At 38.6% G+C, this 18,247-nt stretch overlaps 1 protein-coding gene across 2 annotated transcripts in view; it reads right to left on the minus strand.

Moving 5' to 3' along the window:
* Positions 1–379: 379 nt before the first annotated feature.
* Positions 380–18,247, minus strand: part of MRC1 (mannose receptor C-type 1) — a 122,714-nt gene continuing 104,846 nt past the window's right edge. For both annotated transcript variants that reach the window (XM_063452502.1, XM_063452501.1), the window contains 8 exons: positions 14,822–14,924; positions 13,277–13,509; positions 10,592–10,757; positions 7,733–7,879; positions 5,657–5,773; positions 3,787–3,954; positions 3,273–3,308; positions 380–1,407 (listed from right to left, as the gene is read on the minus strand). In XM_063452502.1, the coding sequence (XP_063308572.1) occupies positions 1,160–1,407; positions 3,273–3,308; positions 3,787–3,954; positions 5,657–5,773; positions 7,733–7,879; positions 10,592–10,757; positions 13,277–13,509; positions 14,822–14,924 (1,218 nt within the window). In that variant the 3' untranslated portion in view covers positions 380–1,159. The remainder of the gene's footprint in view (positions 1,408–3,272; positions 3,309–3,786; positions 3,955–5,656; positions 5,774–7,732; positions 7,880–10,591; positions 10,758–13,276; positions 13,510–14,821; positions 14,925–18,247) is intronic.

Below are 18,247 nucleotides of genomic sequence, written 5' to 3' on the forward strand. Positions count from 1 at the left end.
ATAATTATCGGGAAGTAAAATTGTAGGGCGAATTGGAAAACTTCTCCTGATCTGATTCTTTTTGCCTAAAATTTTGAATTGACATGCCTGTTTCTATCCTAAGCATTGTCATATTCTTGATAATTTCGGCAGAGAAAGTCAGAAGATTAATTTGTGATGAGGGTATATTGTTTCTTTTATTGTTTATACGTATCGGTGGAGGTTTGTTGAATACTATGTGGCTCTTTATTCCACTACTCCTATCAATTAGGGTTTTTAACTAAAGTGTGAATTTAATTTGAAAGGATTTTCAAATTTCTGGGACTGCCCAAAATAGAATTTAAACATTTTAATATATAATATAGTATAATTATACATTATATCTAAAAAAAAAAAAAAAAAAAAGCTTTAAAAATCATCTGGTCTGCAGTCTTTGCAAGCCCTCCCCTTCTAATCCCACCTGGGCTTTCTGTGGCAGCCCAATCACAGACTTACACATGCAGCTCAATGAGAAGTGCTCTAGAGTCTAGACAATTGCTCCCTCTTGAGTTCAGCTCCAATGAGCTAAATAACTAGGAAGTAACAGGACCATTTGTCTGATTGACAAAAATGTTCATTTATAATTAAATTAGCACTTTTTGTAGAAATAAAAAAATAAAAAGTACTTCACACATAAAGCATTTCAGCAAACTAAAGTGCTTTAGTGGTCTGGAGTGTCTTTTAAAGCCAAAAAGTTATATTGGAAACAAACAGCCTAGCTTTCTGAGAATTTTTCCAGTTCGGCTGCTTTGAGTAAAAATTGTAACTACACTTTAAATTCGTGACAATTCGCACTTCAGTAAATAATCCAGTGGCAGAGGGATGTATATACGCAATTAGTCAAGGTTGCTAACTAAACTATAATTTGCTAGGAATTCACTAGAGAAATATGCAAATGTAAGAAAAATTAGAAAAGGTAAAAAAAAAAAAACATTTCTCGAAGTGGTACATTTCCTGCAAATCACAGTTTAGTTAGTAACTAAGCTTGGCTTCCCGTGCTCTCATAGAAGTGATTTGAATAATTACAGACTGAACCAATGTATTCATTTGTTCTGTGTACAAATTGTAAACTATATCTCTGATTAAAGATCTGTCACATCCTCGGAATTATTTTACATTCATATATCCATTATGTAAGGCACTAAGAAATAGCATGTTCATTTTGTTCAATATTATCCACAAGAACGTTTATATCACTGGTTCCGGGTATACGATCACCATTGAAATACAATGTGTTATCAAAATTCGGGTCCGGTTGTGGTAGTTGCTTTGTCTGCTTTCTCTTCATAAAATAGTAAACCGCGAAAGTGCCTCCAACCAAAACAAGTATTACAACAATAACCACACCGCCAGTTGCACCATGTGACGATGTGTCAGCTTTTCGTTCCTCTGCAATACAAAAAAAAAAACGATTAGATTATATTGAATACATTTTTCAAGAGCCAAATATGTTTTGTTAATAAAGTGCATTTCAAAGTTATATAGTTAATATTTGAAAACAAAGATACGTTGACTTTGTTTTTCTACAACTATTACTTAGTGGGACCCAACTGACAAAAATATCTTCTAGAATGTTTTAACGCATTATATAGACACTGTATTAAAAATTATGCAAAGATAATAATTAGTTTTTAAGTTCCTGCACTTACAGAATCAGTTGTCAGCAATGGGTAGAATCATCAGCAAAAGGAAAATGATTTACCAGTCAGGCGTCTTTCATTCTGATCTGAGCAGAGGTTTGTGGGATAATTAGTTTATCCCCTAGCCACAGTTCCATTGATCATATAGGATAAGCAGAATTTCTTAGTACACAGATAGCAGTCATACCGCAGCTATTACGTGACGCATAGCCTTGTTCACAGTTTTGTGAACTGGACTGCCATGCATGCATGTGTTCAGGACTCAGGTTCTCTCTACGGGATGGGATTAATTTTCGTCCTAGTTGTGAGTGTAGCATATGCATAGTGGCGTAGCTAGGGGAATCGGAGTGCCCTGGGCAGTACCTCTTTAGAGGCTGCATTGTAGCATGCATGGCCTGGCCCCCTGCCTCACTTGCAAAGTGTCGCCCGTGCCGCACAGCCACTGGACGCCAATGTTGCTTTAGGGTAAACGGGCGCGGCCAGCGCTGTATTTAGAGCTACTCTGACAAGGCATTTGCATTGGGTGACACTTTCAGGGGGCGGCAAAAATGCCCTGTTAGCCTGAGGCTGGCATCTGCTCATGTTGGAGGCAGGCAGTGAGGGAGCACTTTCCTCTGAGCTCTTCCTGCTCAGCTCACTTGCGCTCCCCGCACTTGAAGAAGACTTTCCAGCCGAAATGCGTATGCTTGTTTTTTATCCCATTATATTGTGATAGCTTTTTAAATAGGGTTACTGAATGGTGGTAAGGGAGTCTTTTGATGTGTTAGATATATATGCTCATTACCATCAATTCTAAAGTACCCATTCTATTTACTGTTTTTTGAACTATTTGTTATTTGTATTAATAAAATCTCCCTCAGGCATAAACTACTTTGAGATCCCTCTACATAGCTCAAAACAGAATGTACCTGTCATGGTTGATTATATATTTCCTACCTGTTCTATGTTAAATTTTATATATATTGTGTATTAATATTGTTTTTGTAATTTATTGTACCCTATTGTATCAATGCAATGTTTTGTGACCCAGCATACTTAAAAATGAGGGAAATCTCAGTTGTATCCTTCCTGGTAAACTATTTTATAAATAATTAAATAAAGAATCTAGTCTGGTGGAATTTAACATCACAGTGTACCTAATCTCTTTTGGACCCAGTAGCCATATTTGGCACCCTTGTACTCCTGAGACAGAGCCTGGTACGGCTCTGGGCCATGTGAGTCATATTCTAACCCCATTCCTGTGTTATTTTCTCCAGTGTACACTAGGTTATTATTTTTTCTGCTTTTTATTGCAGAATTAATTACTTCATATATATGTTTATATTTTTTTTATTATTTTAATTTACACTGGTATATTTTTATGTTGTGTACTTTATATCTTGCTTTGAGTGGTGGGAAAGCACTCTTTTACACCAGGCTTTTTTTTTTTACTTAGCAATTAGATCACAGTAGCGCCTTACACTCTTTATTTTTTCCTTTTCTAGTTAATGAAAAAGTCACGTGATTTATACGTTATATCTGATGACATTTGGTGGATAAATGCAATAAAGGGAAAATAGTAATGTAAGCTAAATATGAAATGTGTAAGATGATTGTAATACATCATTACTATACCTTTATTCTCCATGGGTTTTATTGTAGGTTCAATGGCTGTTAATAAAAACATAACAGGATAGACATTGTTACAAATTTAAATTAAACAATATTGTGTATACTTAATATAATAAACTCTTAGTGAAGCAGTCCCAGGAGAAACAAATAGATCTCTCGATATAGTCATGTAGGGTGACACACAAGAGACTTAGAAGATCCCCCAAGGTGATGATGGTGTTATGGAGAGACACAAAGGGGAGTGGAGAAACACACACATTTTTTACACATATTTCTGCCCAAGGTACCAAATAATCTAGGCATGCCTCTATACACAACCACACCAAAAATAATTCCAACAGTTCATTGTAATGCACAACACCTAACCAAAGCCCGTAGACCAAGAATATTGCAGCATGTTCTACCGATTGTAATTATTAGTATTAAACCGTACAGATTGTGGTAACATCCCTCTAAATATGTACAATGTTTCAATTGTTATACAATGGTAAACATGTTTAGAAATACAATGACTTACTTTTAGGTTTCTTACAGATATACCCTCTGTAAGACGAGCAGTACATATTATTCCAGGTTCCTTCTTGTGAATACATTTCAACACATTCCTCTGTCTCGTGATTTGAAGGTTCACCTTCATTCCAATTGATATAGTCAACTGGACTATTGTCTAACCAGAGCCACTGTGCTACAAAATAGAAAGTATACATTCATATTAACCCTTGAACAAACAAATACGTAAAAGAAATAGGACTACAGATTTACAAATTGTTACTATAATTCATTTAGGTGTTTATAGGTGGAAATTGGCTAGCTTGGTCTTTTAATGGTAAAATATATGTGGCTCAAGTTGTGTATCAAATGTTGTTCAATCAGAATTCTCACTATTTTTGCATAATGGAAATAATGGCTTGAAAATTAATGTGCCTCACTGTCAAATTACTCACTTCCCCTCAATGTGACTTACAGAGGCCAAGCTGCCACATACAGCAGTCATCAATAAATAGCAGGGGGATAAGCGGAAAGAATGGTCAGGGCCTTAGGGAGCTGAGTGATCTGTACAGACCGGTTTTCTGCCCCAGTCTGGAGAACTCTTTGATTAGAAGTAATGAAATAGGAAGCAAACTGGGGGTGGCAGCTTTTCATAAGCCCAGCTCCCCTTATGGTACATATGTTAAACTATGCTGACTGGAAGCGCTTTCCACCTACGTAGAGCTGTAGTTTTTATTGGTGTCAGGTTCCTATCCTGACAACCAAGAATTTTGTTTCTTTTATTTCTATTTAAACATGTTCCAGTTTTCTCCACGAGTGGCCTCCCTAGCCACTAGTCTGAAAAAACTTTCTCTCACCTGCCTATCATATCAGTTCAACCTGCTATAAGAGGCCACACACCCTGCTAGGCAAACCACCTTGACGTTGATTGTAGTTGCGTTCTGATCCTGGCTCCTTCTGCAAAAACCTGTTATATCCTGGAATTATTTCATTCAGCCTGATTTATTCCTTTCAACCTGCTACTTTACAAACCTGCTTACTACCCATACGCTTTGAGAAAACCCGTTCGCTATCCATACGTTTGGAGACAATCTACTTGGAGAAAACCATATATACCATATATACAGTTGGAGGTAACCTAATCTGCTACCCGTATTATACACTACTGGACTTTAATATTGAATTGTTACTGAATTTATGGAAAACTACTTAACCAACGTGGAGATTACAAACACCCTCGATAATGACAATGATCCTAAAGGACTCTAATTCATCTATACGAAACCTGCAAACCAGAAGAGGCTTATTAACTAAATGTCTGACTTATTTGTATTACTTTATCCTTTATATTTCTGTTTTAGTTATGTCTGTTGTATTTTGTTTTACCTGTAACTTGTTATTTTCAGTTATAGGGTTTTTTTCTCTCTATTTCCTGTAATATCTATTCTATGTTATCCTCTTACAAAAAATCCTGCCTGGGGCATATTGTCTAAACGTTTGATTTTGGTAATCTCCTGCTACCTTACTTTTAACTTCCTTTTTATAGTTTCTCTTTCTTAATACTACCTATATATCTCGTAGGTTCTGCTTCTACCTTACTACCTGTTAATCCCATCTAGGGCTTATTGCCTAAAACTATATATCTTGGTACACAAAATATTTACCTGTTCTTTTCATTTATTCTTCTCTTTCCCCCTTTGTCTTATTTTCTCTTCCTAATCGTCCTGCTACTCTTATTATCTTCAAGACAAATCATGTCTAAGATGAAAAATAAAGACCCTGAAGTTAAGCCTAGTTACAGTCTATCTGACCTTATCAGAAGCGTGAAAAGAATGGGACTTGATCTCTCAGAAATTTAACTATAACATATGCTCACTAATACACTCTGCAACCATTACCTTCCACGTTTTTGTACATTCCTATCCAAAAAGTGTTAGACTGGTCAGAAAGTTGCTCAATACGATGCCAGAGAAAGTTTGATTCGTAGGTATTTTCAATTGAAACCAATGAGGCGCCTAAAAAGTTAAAAGAAAAGTTGCATGATCTTCATAGAAAATACATAAAAAGTAAAATTGACACACAGAACAAAATAATATTCATGTACCATTTTAAAGCTGCTCTGTAATGGTCTGGGGGGAGGAGGCAGGGAAAGGTAAGATTTACTTACATGAACCTGTCCCTTGTGGGTGCCGCCATCTTGATCGACTTCATCTGCCAGGAGCAAGTGTCAGTGCTGAACAGTATGTGCATGTGTACAGCACTGAGGTCTATGGAGGATCCCATGAGACCACAGGATCCTCTATAAAGAGATCTGTTTTTTGTTTTTTTTCTCACAGCAATGGGTGGTAACAGCGTGGAGAAATGAAAAGCTTGACAAAAGTTAACGCCCCTTTTTGTAAAGCGTAGGGAAAATAAATAAAGTATCTCCTACTTTTGTCATAGAGTTTCTTTTAACTGAGTTAGAATTTCAGTGAGATTCGCACACATTCAATATGAGCATTTCATAAAGATTCTATCTTTGCAAAACACATTTTTGAATTGGGGAGATAGTAGGTTTAAGTGCATATAAACAAAAGGCATGGCATGACATATCACACATCCAAATAGTCATTAATGAAAATTAAAGGGACACTATAGTCACCAAAACATTAGCTTAATGAAGTAGTTTTGGTGTATAGATCATGCCCCTGCAGTCTCACTGCTCAATTCTCTACCATTTTTAGGAGTTAAATCACTTTGTTTAGGCAGCACTAGGCACACCTCCCAGCAGTGACTTTTACAGCTTTCCTAAGCACTTCCCGTAAAGAGTAATCTAATGTTTACACTTCCTTTATTGCACATCCTGTTTAATTTAGAATTTCTTATCTTCTACTCTTAATAGCTTGCCATGCCCTGTTGGAACCTCCTATTTGTAATTAACGTTCAATTTACAGAGCAGGATAAAAACTTCTAAAGTAAGAAATATCTGATTGAAGATGAAACCATTTTATTTCATACAGACTGTGTCACAGTTGTTGCTAGGGCTGCATAAACTGAAACAAAAGTGATTTAACTCCTAAATGGCAGAGAATTGAGCAGTGAATCTTCAGAGGCATGATCTGCACACGAAAACTGCTTCATTAAGCTACAGTTGTGTTGGTGACTATAGTGTTTTAATTCAAAGTGCATTTCAAAATAAGACTAAATTAGCTAAACATAAAATGTTGTTCACTTTTTCCTGATTTGGTTATTATGGCCTGAAATGTAAAATTTATTTTGTATTCACATAGAAAATGCAACATTTCAAAGATTAGTGAATAACCTTAAAGAGGCCAAGAGCAGATCTTCAATTCTGCAAATGAATTGTCAACTATATTCTACAGAGCCTTTAAAGGTTCCACATAATGATTTTAAAAAAATAAATCATGCACATGTATTATTAAATTGGGCAAACAAAATACTTTCGTGACTGTCAACATTGCACATATACTTAAAAAAAAAAAAAAATATATATATATATATATATTTATTTATTTATTTTAAAGGTTTGTATTATTGCATAGAAATTAAGTTGTATATGCACTTAAAAGTAAAATGCCAAGAATGTAGAGTATTTTTTATAATTAAGGCTCAAATTGGAAATAGTTGACTTGGAGAATTTTTTTGCAATTTGGCTCTTGTCCTAAAATGTTGAAGCTCACAATGAATTCCAGACAATTCACATTTCTGTAAAAGCCCTTTAAATTTAAGATAGGTGCTAAGTCAATGATTATTTATTTTTATTTTTTTACTTATTTACGTTATGGAATGCACTGCTTTTTTTCATATCCCTATTTGAAATCTGATAATATTGACTGATATAAAATATCTAAGATAAGTCATATTAGATGATAGTCTCGTAGTTTTACCTGTACTGCTATATAAATTTGGTATTGCATATTTCTTTCTGCTATTTTAACCAACATTCATCCTTGGAAAGTAATGTGAAACTTTACCTTTTTGAAGACATGCCAGTGAAGCCTGAGCCCAGTTTCTGGTGTATACTTCGAAAAGGTAACAATAGCCTCCAAACGGAACCCACGGTTTGTCTTTAGAATCTGGGCATTTTCCAGGTTTTTGCGGTGGGTCAGTGGGAGCAATAACTGTAAAAAGCAAAATGAACAAGCAATTAGAATATATACTGCAGATTTATTTTTTTTGGAAACATTAAAACCATGCAAAATTGGTAATAACCAGTGAAATTAAAATGCTTAAAGGGACACTATAGTCACCAAACCAGCTTATGCTTCATGAAACAGTTTTGATGGTTTTTTTTTTAAATTGTTTTTGGTAATCCTGCCTTTGCAATCTGACTTCTCGACTCTCTCCATTTAGGAGATAAATCACTTTGAAAAAAAAATGAAAAATGTATGCAGCCCTAGTCACACCTCCCTGCATGTGACTTACACAGCCTTCCTAAACACTTCCTGTAAAGAGTCATCTAATGTTTACACTTTCTTTTATTGCAAATTCTGTTTAATTTAGAATTTCTTATCCCCTGCTCTGTTAATGGCTTGCTAGACCCTGCAGGAGCATCCTGTGTGTGATTTACAAGTTCAATTTACAGAGCAGGAGATAACTTATTTTAAAAGTTTTCAGCATCTAATTGAAAATGAATCCATTTTGTTTTCATGCATGCTGTGTGAGTGTGTAACTAGGGCTGAATTAACAGAAACAAAATTGATTTGACTTATAAATGGCAGAGCACTGACCAGTGAGACTTCAGAGGCATGGTCTATACCAGGGGTAGGCAACCTTTTAGCAGCACTGTGCCGATATAGGATTGTGATGTCCCGTAGCGTGCTGATCCTATTTTTTTTTAAATTGAGGTGTGCATGTTGCCGTATTCTGCTTGTGTTATTTTTACTGTAATTTCTTTGTATTGTTGTATTTGTGCGTATATGAGCTATTATATTGTACATGTTCATTAGTAGTTTATGGTATTGTGTATGATACATATGAATGTGGGCTGTGTATGAGGGCTGCTTGTGGAATTGTGTGTGGATATGTTACATTGTGTGTTTGGTAGTGGGCGTATGTGTGGGGCTGTTTGGGGTATTGCACGTGAGAGGCTGCGTGTGTGGTTGTGTGCATGTATGTGGATTGTTAGTGGTGTTGCGTTTGTGGGGATTGTGTGTATGTTTGTGTGTGGGCTGTTATTATTTGTATAAGGGGAGGGTTATTCTGCATTTCTGTGTATTTCTAGCAGTGTGGGTGGCTTCCCTGGGTTCCAGTGGGGACCAGGCTGGCCAGGTAAAGGTCAAGGACAGGAGCTGCAACAGCAGCTGCAGGTTGCTCTACTGCAGTGTGTATTCCTATTCACAAGTGCCGGGAGGAAGTGATCTGAGATCACTTCCTCTATGTGCTGCAATGCATAAATTGAGGATTGTCCTTCACCACCTCTTCGTATTAGCAGATATCTGAAGTTTTACTGGGACTCCTGATAGCCAGAGCCTGTTTGTCTCTAGCAGCCTTGAGTGCCGTGCAAAGACACCTTGAGTGCCGTGCATGGCACTAGTGCCGTAGGTTGCCTACCCCTGGTCTATACACTAAAACGGCTCAGTAAGCTAAAGTTTTGGTGACTATAATGTCCCTTTAATGATCCACTTCATATGTATAATATCTTATATTAATGCAATACTTTAGTGTTAGGAATACAAATCTGTTTTCCTAACTCTATAACTCCCTCTGCCTCCCCCTCCCCTTGTGCCCCCAGCCAGTAAAGGGATAAAAACCCTTTATTTAATTACCTGATCCCATCTGCCTCCTCCGACGGGGGACCAAATGCGCATGCTCGGCGAGTGCTGTGAGCCTATTAGGCCTTCCCCATAGGAAATCATTGAATAAATGCTTTCTTATGGGGATGTAACTGACACAGGCTGGCCTCATGCAGAGTGTGAGGATGTCCAGCATCAGTTAGGCGACCAAAAGTCGCCTAGCAAGCAGGAAGCGCCACTAGAGGCTGTCTTAGTGCTGCAATGTAAACGTTGAATTTTCTTTAAAACTGCAATGTTTTACATTACAGGAATAAGGGCAATAGGGACAGTGTACCCAGACCTCTGCAATAAGCTAAAGTGGTCTGGGTGTCTATAGTGTCCCTTTAGTGTAGTGCTTATATAATGACAAAATATGGAATAATATCAAATAAGACAGTATCCATCTTGTATCGAACATTGTTTGAGGCACCACATGTGTTGCATCGTAGTCTATGGGAAGAGTTATTTTTCTTTTTGTATCAGTATGTGTAATTATACATTCCTCTGCCTGTAACTATAAACTTGCTACAGTTTCAAAGCATTTTGGACAAGAGTGCTATATACAAACCATGCCTCCCAACCATCCCGATTCTGGCGGGACAGTCACGATTTTCCTGTCTCTACTTAGTTCCACAATGTCCCTTTTTGGGTACACTAGGAAACTGTCCGAAACAAGGGCAGCACAAGCGCATCTTATGATGCGCTCATGCTATGTTTAGTGCATTGGGACCCTGCAGGATCTTCTCTCAAAGGGCTGACATCATTATAGGCAGGAAGCCTGACATGTATTCAGTTTCTGGATGGGCCACCCCTTTTGGGGCAGAATAGTGACACTGGCCCACCTCCTCTACCCCACTCCCTCTGACATCTCTATTCTATAGATGCCAATCTTGGGAGGCATGTAAAAACTGTTATACAAATAAAGAACAAAACACTAAGTCTCATTCACAAAAACAATGTTTGTTGAATTCTAAAATACTAACTAGCATTTTTACTTATACAAAATCAATTTTCAGTGATCTGTTTGTAATTTGTAATAACAGAAGAATGAAACCTTACTATTACTGCGTTTGCAAACTGAGAAATAATTTTCATTGCAAGGTGATGTTTTCCACTTCCCATCTTTATCCATATAAACACAGGCATTTTTCGTTTTGGGTTCACCTGCAGCCCATTTACTATATCGTAATTTCCAGTTATCAATCCATTTGTATTGGCTATTAGTCTGAGAATGCAATAGAAAAAAAAAGATCAATGCATGTTTAAATTAATTCTATTAAAGAACAATCCTAAAAGTAATGATAAATATGTATCAATAGGAAGACCAAAGTGAAAATGTATTTAAGATAAATTCCACCTTGGCTTGAGTGACAAATAAAGAGTGTGGCATAACTTTATGCTTCTACAGGCACACAAATTAATGGGTAATCATGGTTCCTGGGTAAAATTTAACCCCTTAAGGACCAAACTTCTGGAATAAAAGGGAATCATGACATGTCACACATGTCATGTGTCCTTAAGGGGTTAAATTGTGCTATTAACGAGATATTAAGTAAATCAGTTTACAATCAAGTAATTTTACATTTCACATACAAACCTCAGTGTTTAGTTATTTTATATAGACTATCTGACTCCAGGCACAGCAAGAGCACAATGCAAAACCATCTATACAACATTTATAATGACTATTAAGGGCGCTAAAATGCTTGGACAGGGAGTCCAGTTCTTAATTCATCTGCCAAATTGCAATTTGGATAAAAAAGAATCCAGGACAGAGGCAAATACAGCAATGCAGCATGTACAATATTTGAATACTGTGTATGGATGGTACCCCCACCCCAATCCCAACTGATACATAAGGCACTCATTATGTGCTGTAAGGGGGTGTAGGACTATTACATGACTTTTGCTTCACTATCTGATATTAGGGGGGTCCGCTATCACTTCGCCTTACCCTGAGGCTCTATTAACTCCATTTGACTTTATAATATCTCCTCGATATATGCAGTACTTGTTTTGCCCTCCAACTCCTTTACTATAGTTTTCTATAATATTACTACCAGTTCACTGTTTAGTGAACCTTCTGTCCACCAGCCTATCCTGTCATTTTATAGGCTAGGTTTAGCCTTAAAATCAATAGACATAGGATAGGACATGGTGCTTTATATACGTAGTAACTACTTCTGCTCCCCAGTATCATTCACTTGTAATAGACATAGGATAGGACATGGTGCTTTATATACGTAGTAACTACTTCTGCTCCCCAGTATCATTCACTTGTATCCATTTGTTTGTTTAATTTCACTGGAAACATTTTGAAAAGTAAAGCTGTGGGAAGTCGGTTTGTTGCCCTACCAAGCCTTTTGAAGGAAAGTGATTGAAGCTGTACATACTCTATTTCCCTTTTCAATATGCCAGCGTAGAATCCGCCCTTATTTAGGGGGTATTCACCTTTTTCTTTTTAAATGTATTTATCGTTTCTTGGGTCCAGGACCATTGGTGGATCTGGTACCACCACACTGACCACTATATCCCCAACCCAATAAGTTTGGATTAGGTGACATAGTTCTTCATTATTTATTTACGTAATCCTAATTCTCAAATCGTTTTTAAAGGGTTTGCGGAATCTCCATAAAGCACTGCCAAACATTTTTGGAAAATATTTAGTTCAGCATTTGGCACTAGTTTAATTAATGAAAAAATATGAATGAAACAAGCATACAAAACAGAAGTTGGGTTGTGATATTGACTCCATTTACAAACAGCTTAATACATATTTGTTGGACATGGAGTTATTGGTGTCTCAATGCATCACATGTTCTGTCATTGTGAGCCTTTAACATGTAGCGAGAAGGTAAAGAGTTTCATCCATTGCCTGTGAACGGTGTAACTCCACCTCTGGCAGTGCCATGGGGCGTCATCAACCAGCCGGAACAATAATTTTGGGCCAGTGAATATCAGTACTGTGCAAATTAAAAATCACAGCCACTCATTCATTGGCTGAGAGTGGTCAGCTGATGCTCTCAGCCAATGAATGCCGAAGCCAAACGTCATAAACTTGCCTAAATCAGAGACCCGGCGTCCTGCAGGACCAGGTAAAATGGCAAACCATTGTGAAACGGTTAAGCCCATTACTGGGGAATGACACCAAGGTACTCCTACCATCATAACCACTGCAGTGGGTACTAGTGATTATAATGTTTGGAGTAACACATCTCATATATTTAGTGCCTACATAATAGACCATTTTAGAACTAATTTCAAAATGCAGATTAGCCAATCTTACCCTACTTGTACTTTCAAGTAGTCTGAATTATCTGTCCGATAATGAAATAAAGTGTTTAATGAAATCAAGAACCCATTAATTCCTTTCTCCAGTGTACAAACCAACATTTCCATTACATACACTATCTGCTATACTTTATCATCTGCATTTCTATATCATCCTGAAGACTTACTTCAAAGGTCCTGAATCCACTGATGACCCATGGACCAGAGTTTTAGAGGTACTAATCTATGTAAGTTATTTTGAGTCCATTCAGGAGAAAAGAATAGGGATATTAAAGTATGGTGAGGTCAACCAATTCTATTGAGCTTTTTTTTTTTTAATAAAAAAACTGGGAAATAATTATAATTAATAGTACACAACGATTCAATGAATCAATAATTCTGTTTTTACAGATTGCTAATTCTACATTTTATAATGTAACCTAGCTTCAATAACTATGGCTGTTGCATACCTACCATATTACTGTTGAGACCAATCCAGAAAGGTTCTTCATATTTATATAAACGAGTCCTTAAGAAAGAGTAGTCATATTGATCTAAAATGCTGACTAATTCAGAATCGTCAGCTTTACAAACCCGACGAGCCTCGTCCCACTTCATTTTGGAAGTAACGATTTTATAACTGTTATTACCAAACGTAGTAAATGTGGAAGTGGAAGTTAATGTTGGCAAAACAGGCAATGCAGGATCTACAGGGGAAAAAAATGTGATTAGTATCCATCAAAAACATAGCTCACTTATAGACATTCCCATATGTCATTTAGTTGCATGACTTCCAATTAAAATATTTATTATATTTATGCTTTTGCAGTAGGATATGTATAATATGTGCTGACATATATTTGCAGGGAAGATTAGAGTTACTCAACATGACAATTATTTCTTGTTTGCCTGGTTAATAAAATACCCATATGCCATGGGAATACCAAACATTCTCCCTTTCACCTCTAAAATTTGCAACTGGGGAGTGCTCATTCTCTTTGGCAATGTGGCATCCAATTGCACCCACAAATGGGCAGAGGAAAGAGATGGAAGGTGCAGCCAGCTGCAGGTTATTAGGAGCCCTGAGTATTGTTTGCAGGAAATATATTTCGATGGCCTGTCTCACATTTCATTTAAGAAGACAGCTGTGATTTTAGACTGCAGATTTATTAATAATATGAATATATAAATACACATCCATATATTAAACGTAACATCTGTAACAGCTCATGTTCTAGATTAAAAAAATACCCTTATTGCAAACATAGCAGTTTTTTTCAATGGTACAGGCGAAGTGTTTGTTACAATTGCTTTAAAAGTACAATCTAAGCACAATGACCACCACTTGTTGAAGTAGTGATGGTGTCTGTGGGTGCCAGAAGCCTCCAAGCAATGTAACTACTACAAAGAACCGTAGTGATTGTGGTGCTTAGACTGACATTTTAAGTTAGCAATAATATATAGGCTGTATATTAACTGGGGCCTTGCTGGCTTTCAGCAACACCTGGGGCTTGTGTCCAATGCAAAACACATTGACCCCCTACCCAAAGTCCCCACTCTAGGAGCCATATCCCCACCTCTGTATGCAAACCTTCCCAACTACACAAGCCAGGATGAAAAAAACAGTAATGCATTTCTACCCAAACTTGATAAGCAATTAAGAAGGAGTAAAGTGCACTCCCTTGGCTCAGCACCCCACTGTAGTCTACTCGGGTGACATGCCCCCCCCCCCCCCCTCACCTCCCCTCCTCCTTAGTAGGAGCACTATACTCTATAATCTTTTATATGTAAAGTGGCAGCTTTGATAATTACCCGTCTGACATGAAAAGAAAATCTAGTAACCTGGTGCCCCTTTAGCACCTATATATATCCAACATTAAAGACCCACACAAACAGAGATTCAGACCCAATTTCCCCCAAGGAATCAAATAAACTATCCGGACATCTATGAATGCACTAATTCAATCATACTGGAATGTTTTTTACAAAGTTAATGGTTTTAAATGCAATGAAACATACTTTTATTCTTCTGGCAAATGTAACCTTTTTTTATTGTACAATCTGTTTCGGTCCAGGTTCCTGCATCCAAAACTGCTCCTCGTTTCATAGCCACGCAATCAGTCTATAAAACAATTTACATAACTTTATATTCCACAAGAGGAAAATTAGAACACAGGTTATGGAGACAGCATCATTATCAGTAGGAATATAAACTCCAGGGTCTATTCACTTCACTGAGTTGTGATAACGTAAGAAAAGACTTACAGAATTGCAGAATTGCAACGTTGGAAAAACAATGATCAAGACCAATAAAAGAACCCTCTAACTGGCACACGAGGGGTATACATGGCATGAAGCAATCTGTGTGCTATTGGGTTCAAACAATGGTGTCTGGCCCTCTACATGTCAGCTGATTGTAGTAGATTACAAAAACTGAGAGTGAGGTTCTTAGAGGGTCATGCAAGTTAGACTCTAGCTGGATAGAATTCACCAACCTCTGGACAATGGGATATATGAAATCAGGACACAAGGTGGTGGAATGGGTATTTTGCGTTCCTAGTGACCCATGGGTTCTTGTCATTATCAAGGTGTGTTATTCTGGTATGCCTCACCTACCAGCCTGCCAATCAGGGATGCCCATGCACAGAGTGCACCCATGGAATCCATGAAATGGCCTCCCATTGCAGTGTTCATTTTGTCAAATAACAATTGTAGTAAAAAAAATGTCTGAGATTTAGTCGACTGAAACAATTCAGATGACTAAAATCTGACTAAAACTATAAATAGATAGGCGTAGCCTGTAATTGTGGGAGGGGTTACCCGGCTATATAAACTCAGGCCCCCTCCTAATCAGTACTGGTATCGCTGGGTTCATGCAGAACCTTTCACTTCCGGTTCAACTTACCTGGACATCGCTCCCACGTGGTCTGGCTTCCGACCAAGTTCTACCTGCCTCCTACTGTCCGTTTTCGGTGCCCTCCGGTCGGCATCCTTACCCGCTGGCAGGTCCTCCTACTTCATGTGGCCAGACTGACTTTGGCTCCAACTCCTATCCCGCTCAGCCACCATCACGGCGTACCAGCGCCAGATTATACTTACCTGCTCCAGTGGTCCGTTTCCAGGGTCCCAGAACCGTGAGTCACCCATTCACACCACACTCAGCCAGACGCCTGGCACCCGTTCATGCACTCAGACTCAGTCACCCAACTTTCATTCATACTTACCTTGTCGTTCCATGCTCCGTTCGAGACCTCACTCCACGCATGCGCATTCACCACTCTGGCACTTACCCTCCAACGCTGGTCGGCAAGCTGGTGATTAGTCAAACGATCAAATTCATCCTAATCATACTTACCACACATGCGGCTGCTCACAACGACCCCTGGTGGCGAAAAATATTATGACATGAAAATGTTTTTTTTTTCCCTCTCCACCTCTTCTTTCCCCACCTTAATTATTTAAACTGTTTATAGTACCTTATAAGTTCATTACTGTTTGGTCACCATATGTACGTTAAGGTGTAATTACACACTACTAATATGCTAACGGTAATATTACAATTCATACACGGCTATTACTCTTTTTCCACGTTGCTAAACTGGCTAATATTATCTATACCCTATACTAGGTATTTTCCCTAACATTACTTCTGCTAGCAGTCGCACTTGACTGCCTCAGTTCCTATACCCATTTAAGAAGTAGTCTGGTTCTCTTTAATCAGGAATAAAATATATTATTATAAAATAAATATATAAAACCTTTTAGGCGTTATTCTCTCACACCCCTACATAAATCACTTACTCCATCACCCCTCCCCTCTCAGGTTTCGCAAATTTCTAAAACAATCCACTAAACTACTCTAGCAGACTCCTGCTTACCCCATAGCGTATGGCCTATTCCGTCCTTTATATGTTCTGAACATATGAGTAACCACTGCCTCCTGTACTCGCTCTCATTTCATTCCGGACACCCTGACACCTTTTCAACTCTTCCCCAGAACCTTGGGGACTCATCGGACTCCCACTCCTAGTCCATTACAGCTATGTCAAGAAATCACCTCGTCCCCTGTGCTATATAAGACTAAGAGGGTATAGAGGATGACTCTAGCTTTAGTCTCAGATAACCCCCCCGTACTAGCATTATAGTACTACTCCTGACAGCACCACTGTTATCAATCCATCAGGTGAGATTACTCACACAAAAAAAATAAAATTATATTGGTAACCCCAACCAAGCAAACCCAGGCGTAACCAGCTATTCTAATATTTCAGATTCTCGAGTATCCTCTATTCTCCGTAGTGAACCCTTACGTTTCACTATTAGGTACGTCATCATTTGACACTTACTCGCTATATCCCAAATAAGTAGGGCTGTCAACTGGTAATGTATAGCGAATTGCCCCTAGCCTATCATAAGTTAAACTACTCCTGTGAGGCCAACATCCATCCTCATCGGAGGTATACGCCCCTCGGTCCAACGCATAGCTAGAGCCTCACTACAACCGCTGTCGGTTACCAGTTAGGGCCTCACCAGTCACACCCAATTACATTGTCTTGTTACAGTCACCGAGAGGCCAACAATCCTGCCACGTCATGCAAGTGGCCCCCGTCCACTCGGCCCTCCTCATAGATAGAGCCTCTCTCGCCACTTGGCACTAGCAGGGCTTCACCTTCCTTGCAGGACAGATAATTTTTCGCCTCTGGCCTAGCTAGTACCAGTTGACACAGGCACCTTTACTCATTATTAAAGCCATATCTTTACTCAGCTTTCATCTAGTACGTCTCAAATTCCCAACCGAAAAGAAGTACTGGCTATACCCGAAACCCCACCTAGGCCTACCACCCCGGCCGGCCCAAGCACCCCTACCAAGAACTTGGAACCAGCCAGTCCGTACTCTCCCCGGTCATGGACTATCCCCAAGCGCGCAGCCGAACGTCGCATGGGGGTCCCGTTTCCAGCTACAGCCTGCTAGGCCGAACTATATCAAAATTTTCATTACCCACACATGCACCCCCCAGCCAGGAGTGGTCCGGCATTCCAAGAATTATAGATTCGTTCGATAGAGATCGAGGACCTAATATAGAAACATAGTAACATAGAAACATAGAATGTGACGGCAGATAAGAACCAGTCTAGTCTGCCCAGTTTTCTAAATACTTTCATTAGTCCCCGGCCTTATCTTATAGTTAAGATAGCCTTATGCCTATCCCACGCATGCTTAAACTCCTTTACTGTGTTAACCTCTACCACTTCAGCCGGAATGCTATTCCATGCATCCACTACCCTCTCCTGGCCTCTATCAACACGATCAGCATTAGGCTGGACAAGTTGGTATCCCCCAGACATAGTCAGTCACCTCACCCATACCAACCTCCACTTCGGCTTCCCTTCACCACGGTAACGACACCCCCATAAACCCAATGCCAAGCATACCCACTTACATCA

This window comes from Pelobates fuscus, chromosome 4 (genome assembly GCF_036172605.1).
Source record: "Pelobates fuscus isolate aPelFus1 chromosome 4, aPelFus1.pri, whole genome shotgun sequence".
NCBI classification, from domain to species: domain Eukaryota; kingdom Metazoa; phylum Chordata; class Amphibia; order Anura; family Pelobatidae; genus Pelobates; species Pelobates fuscus.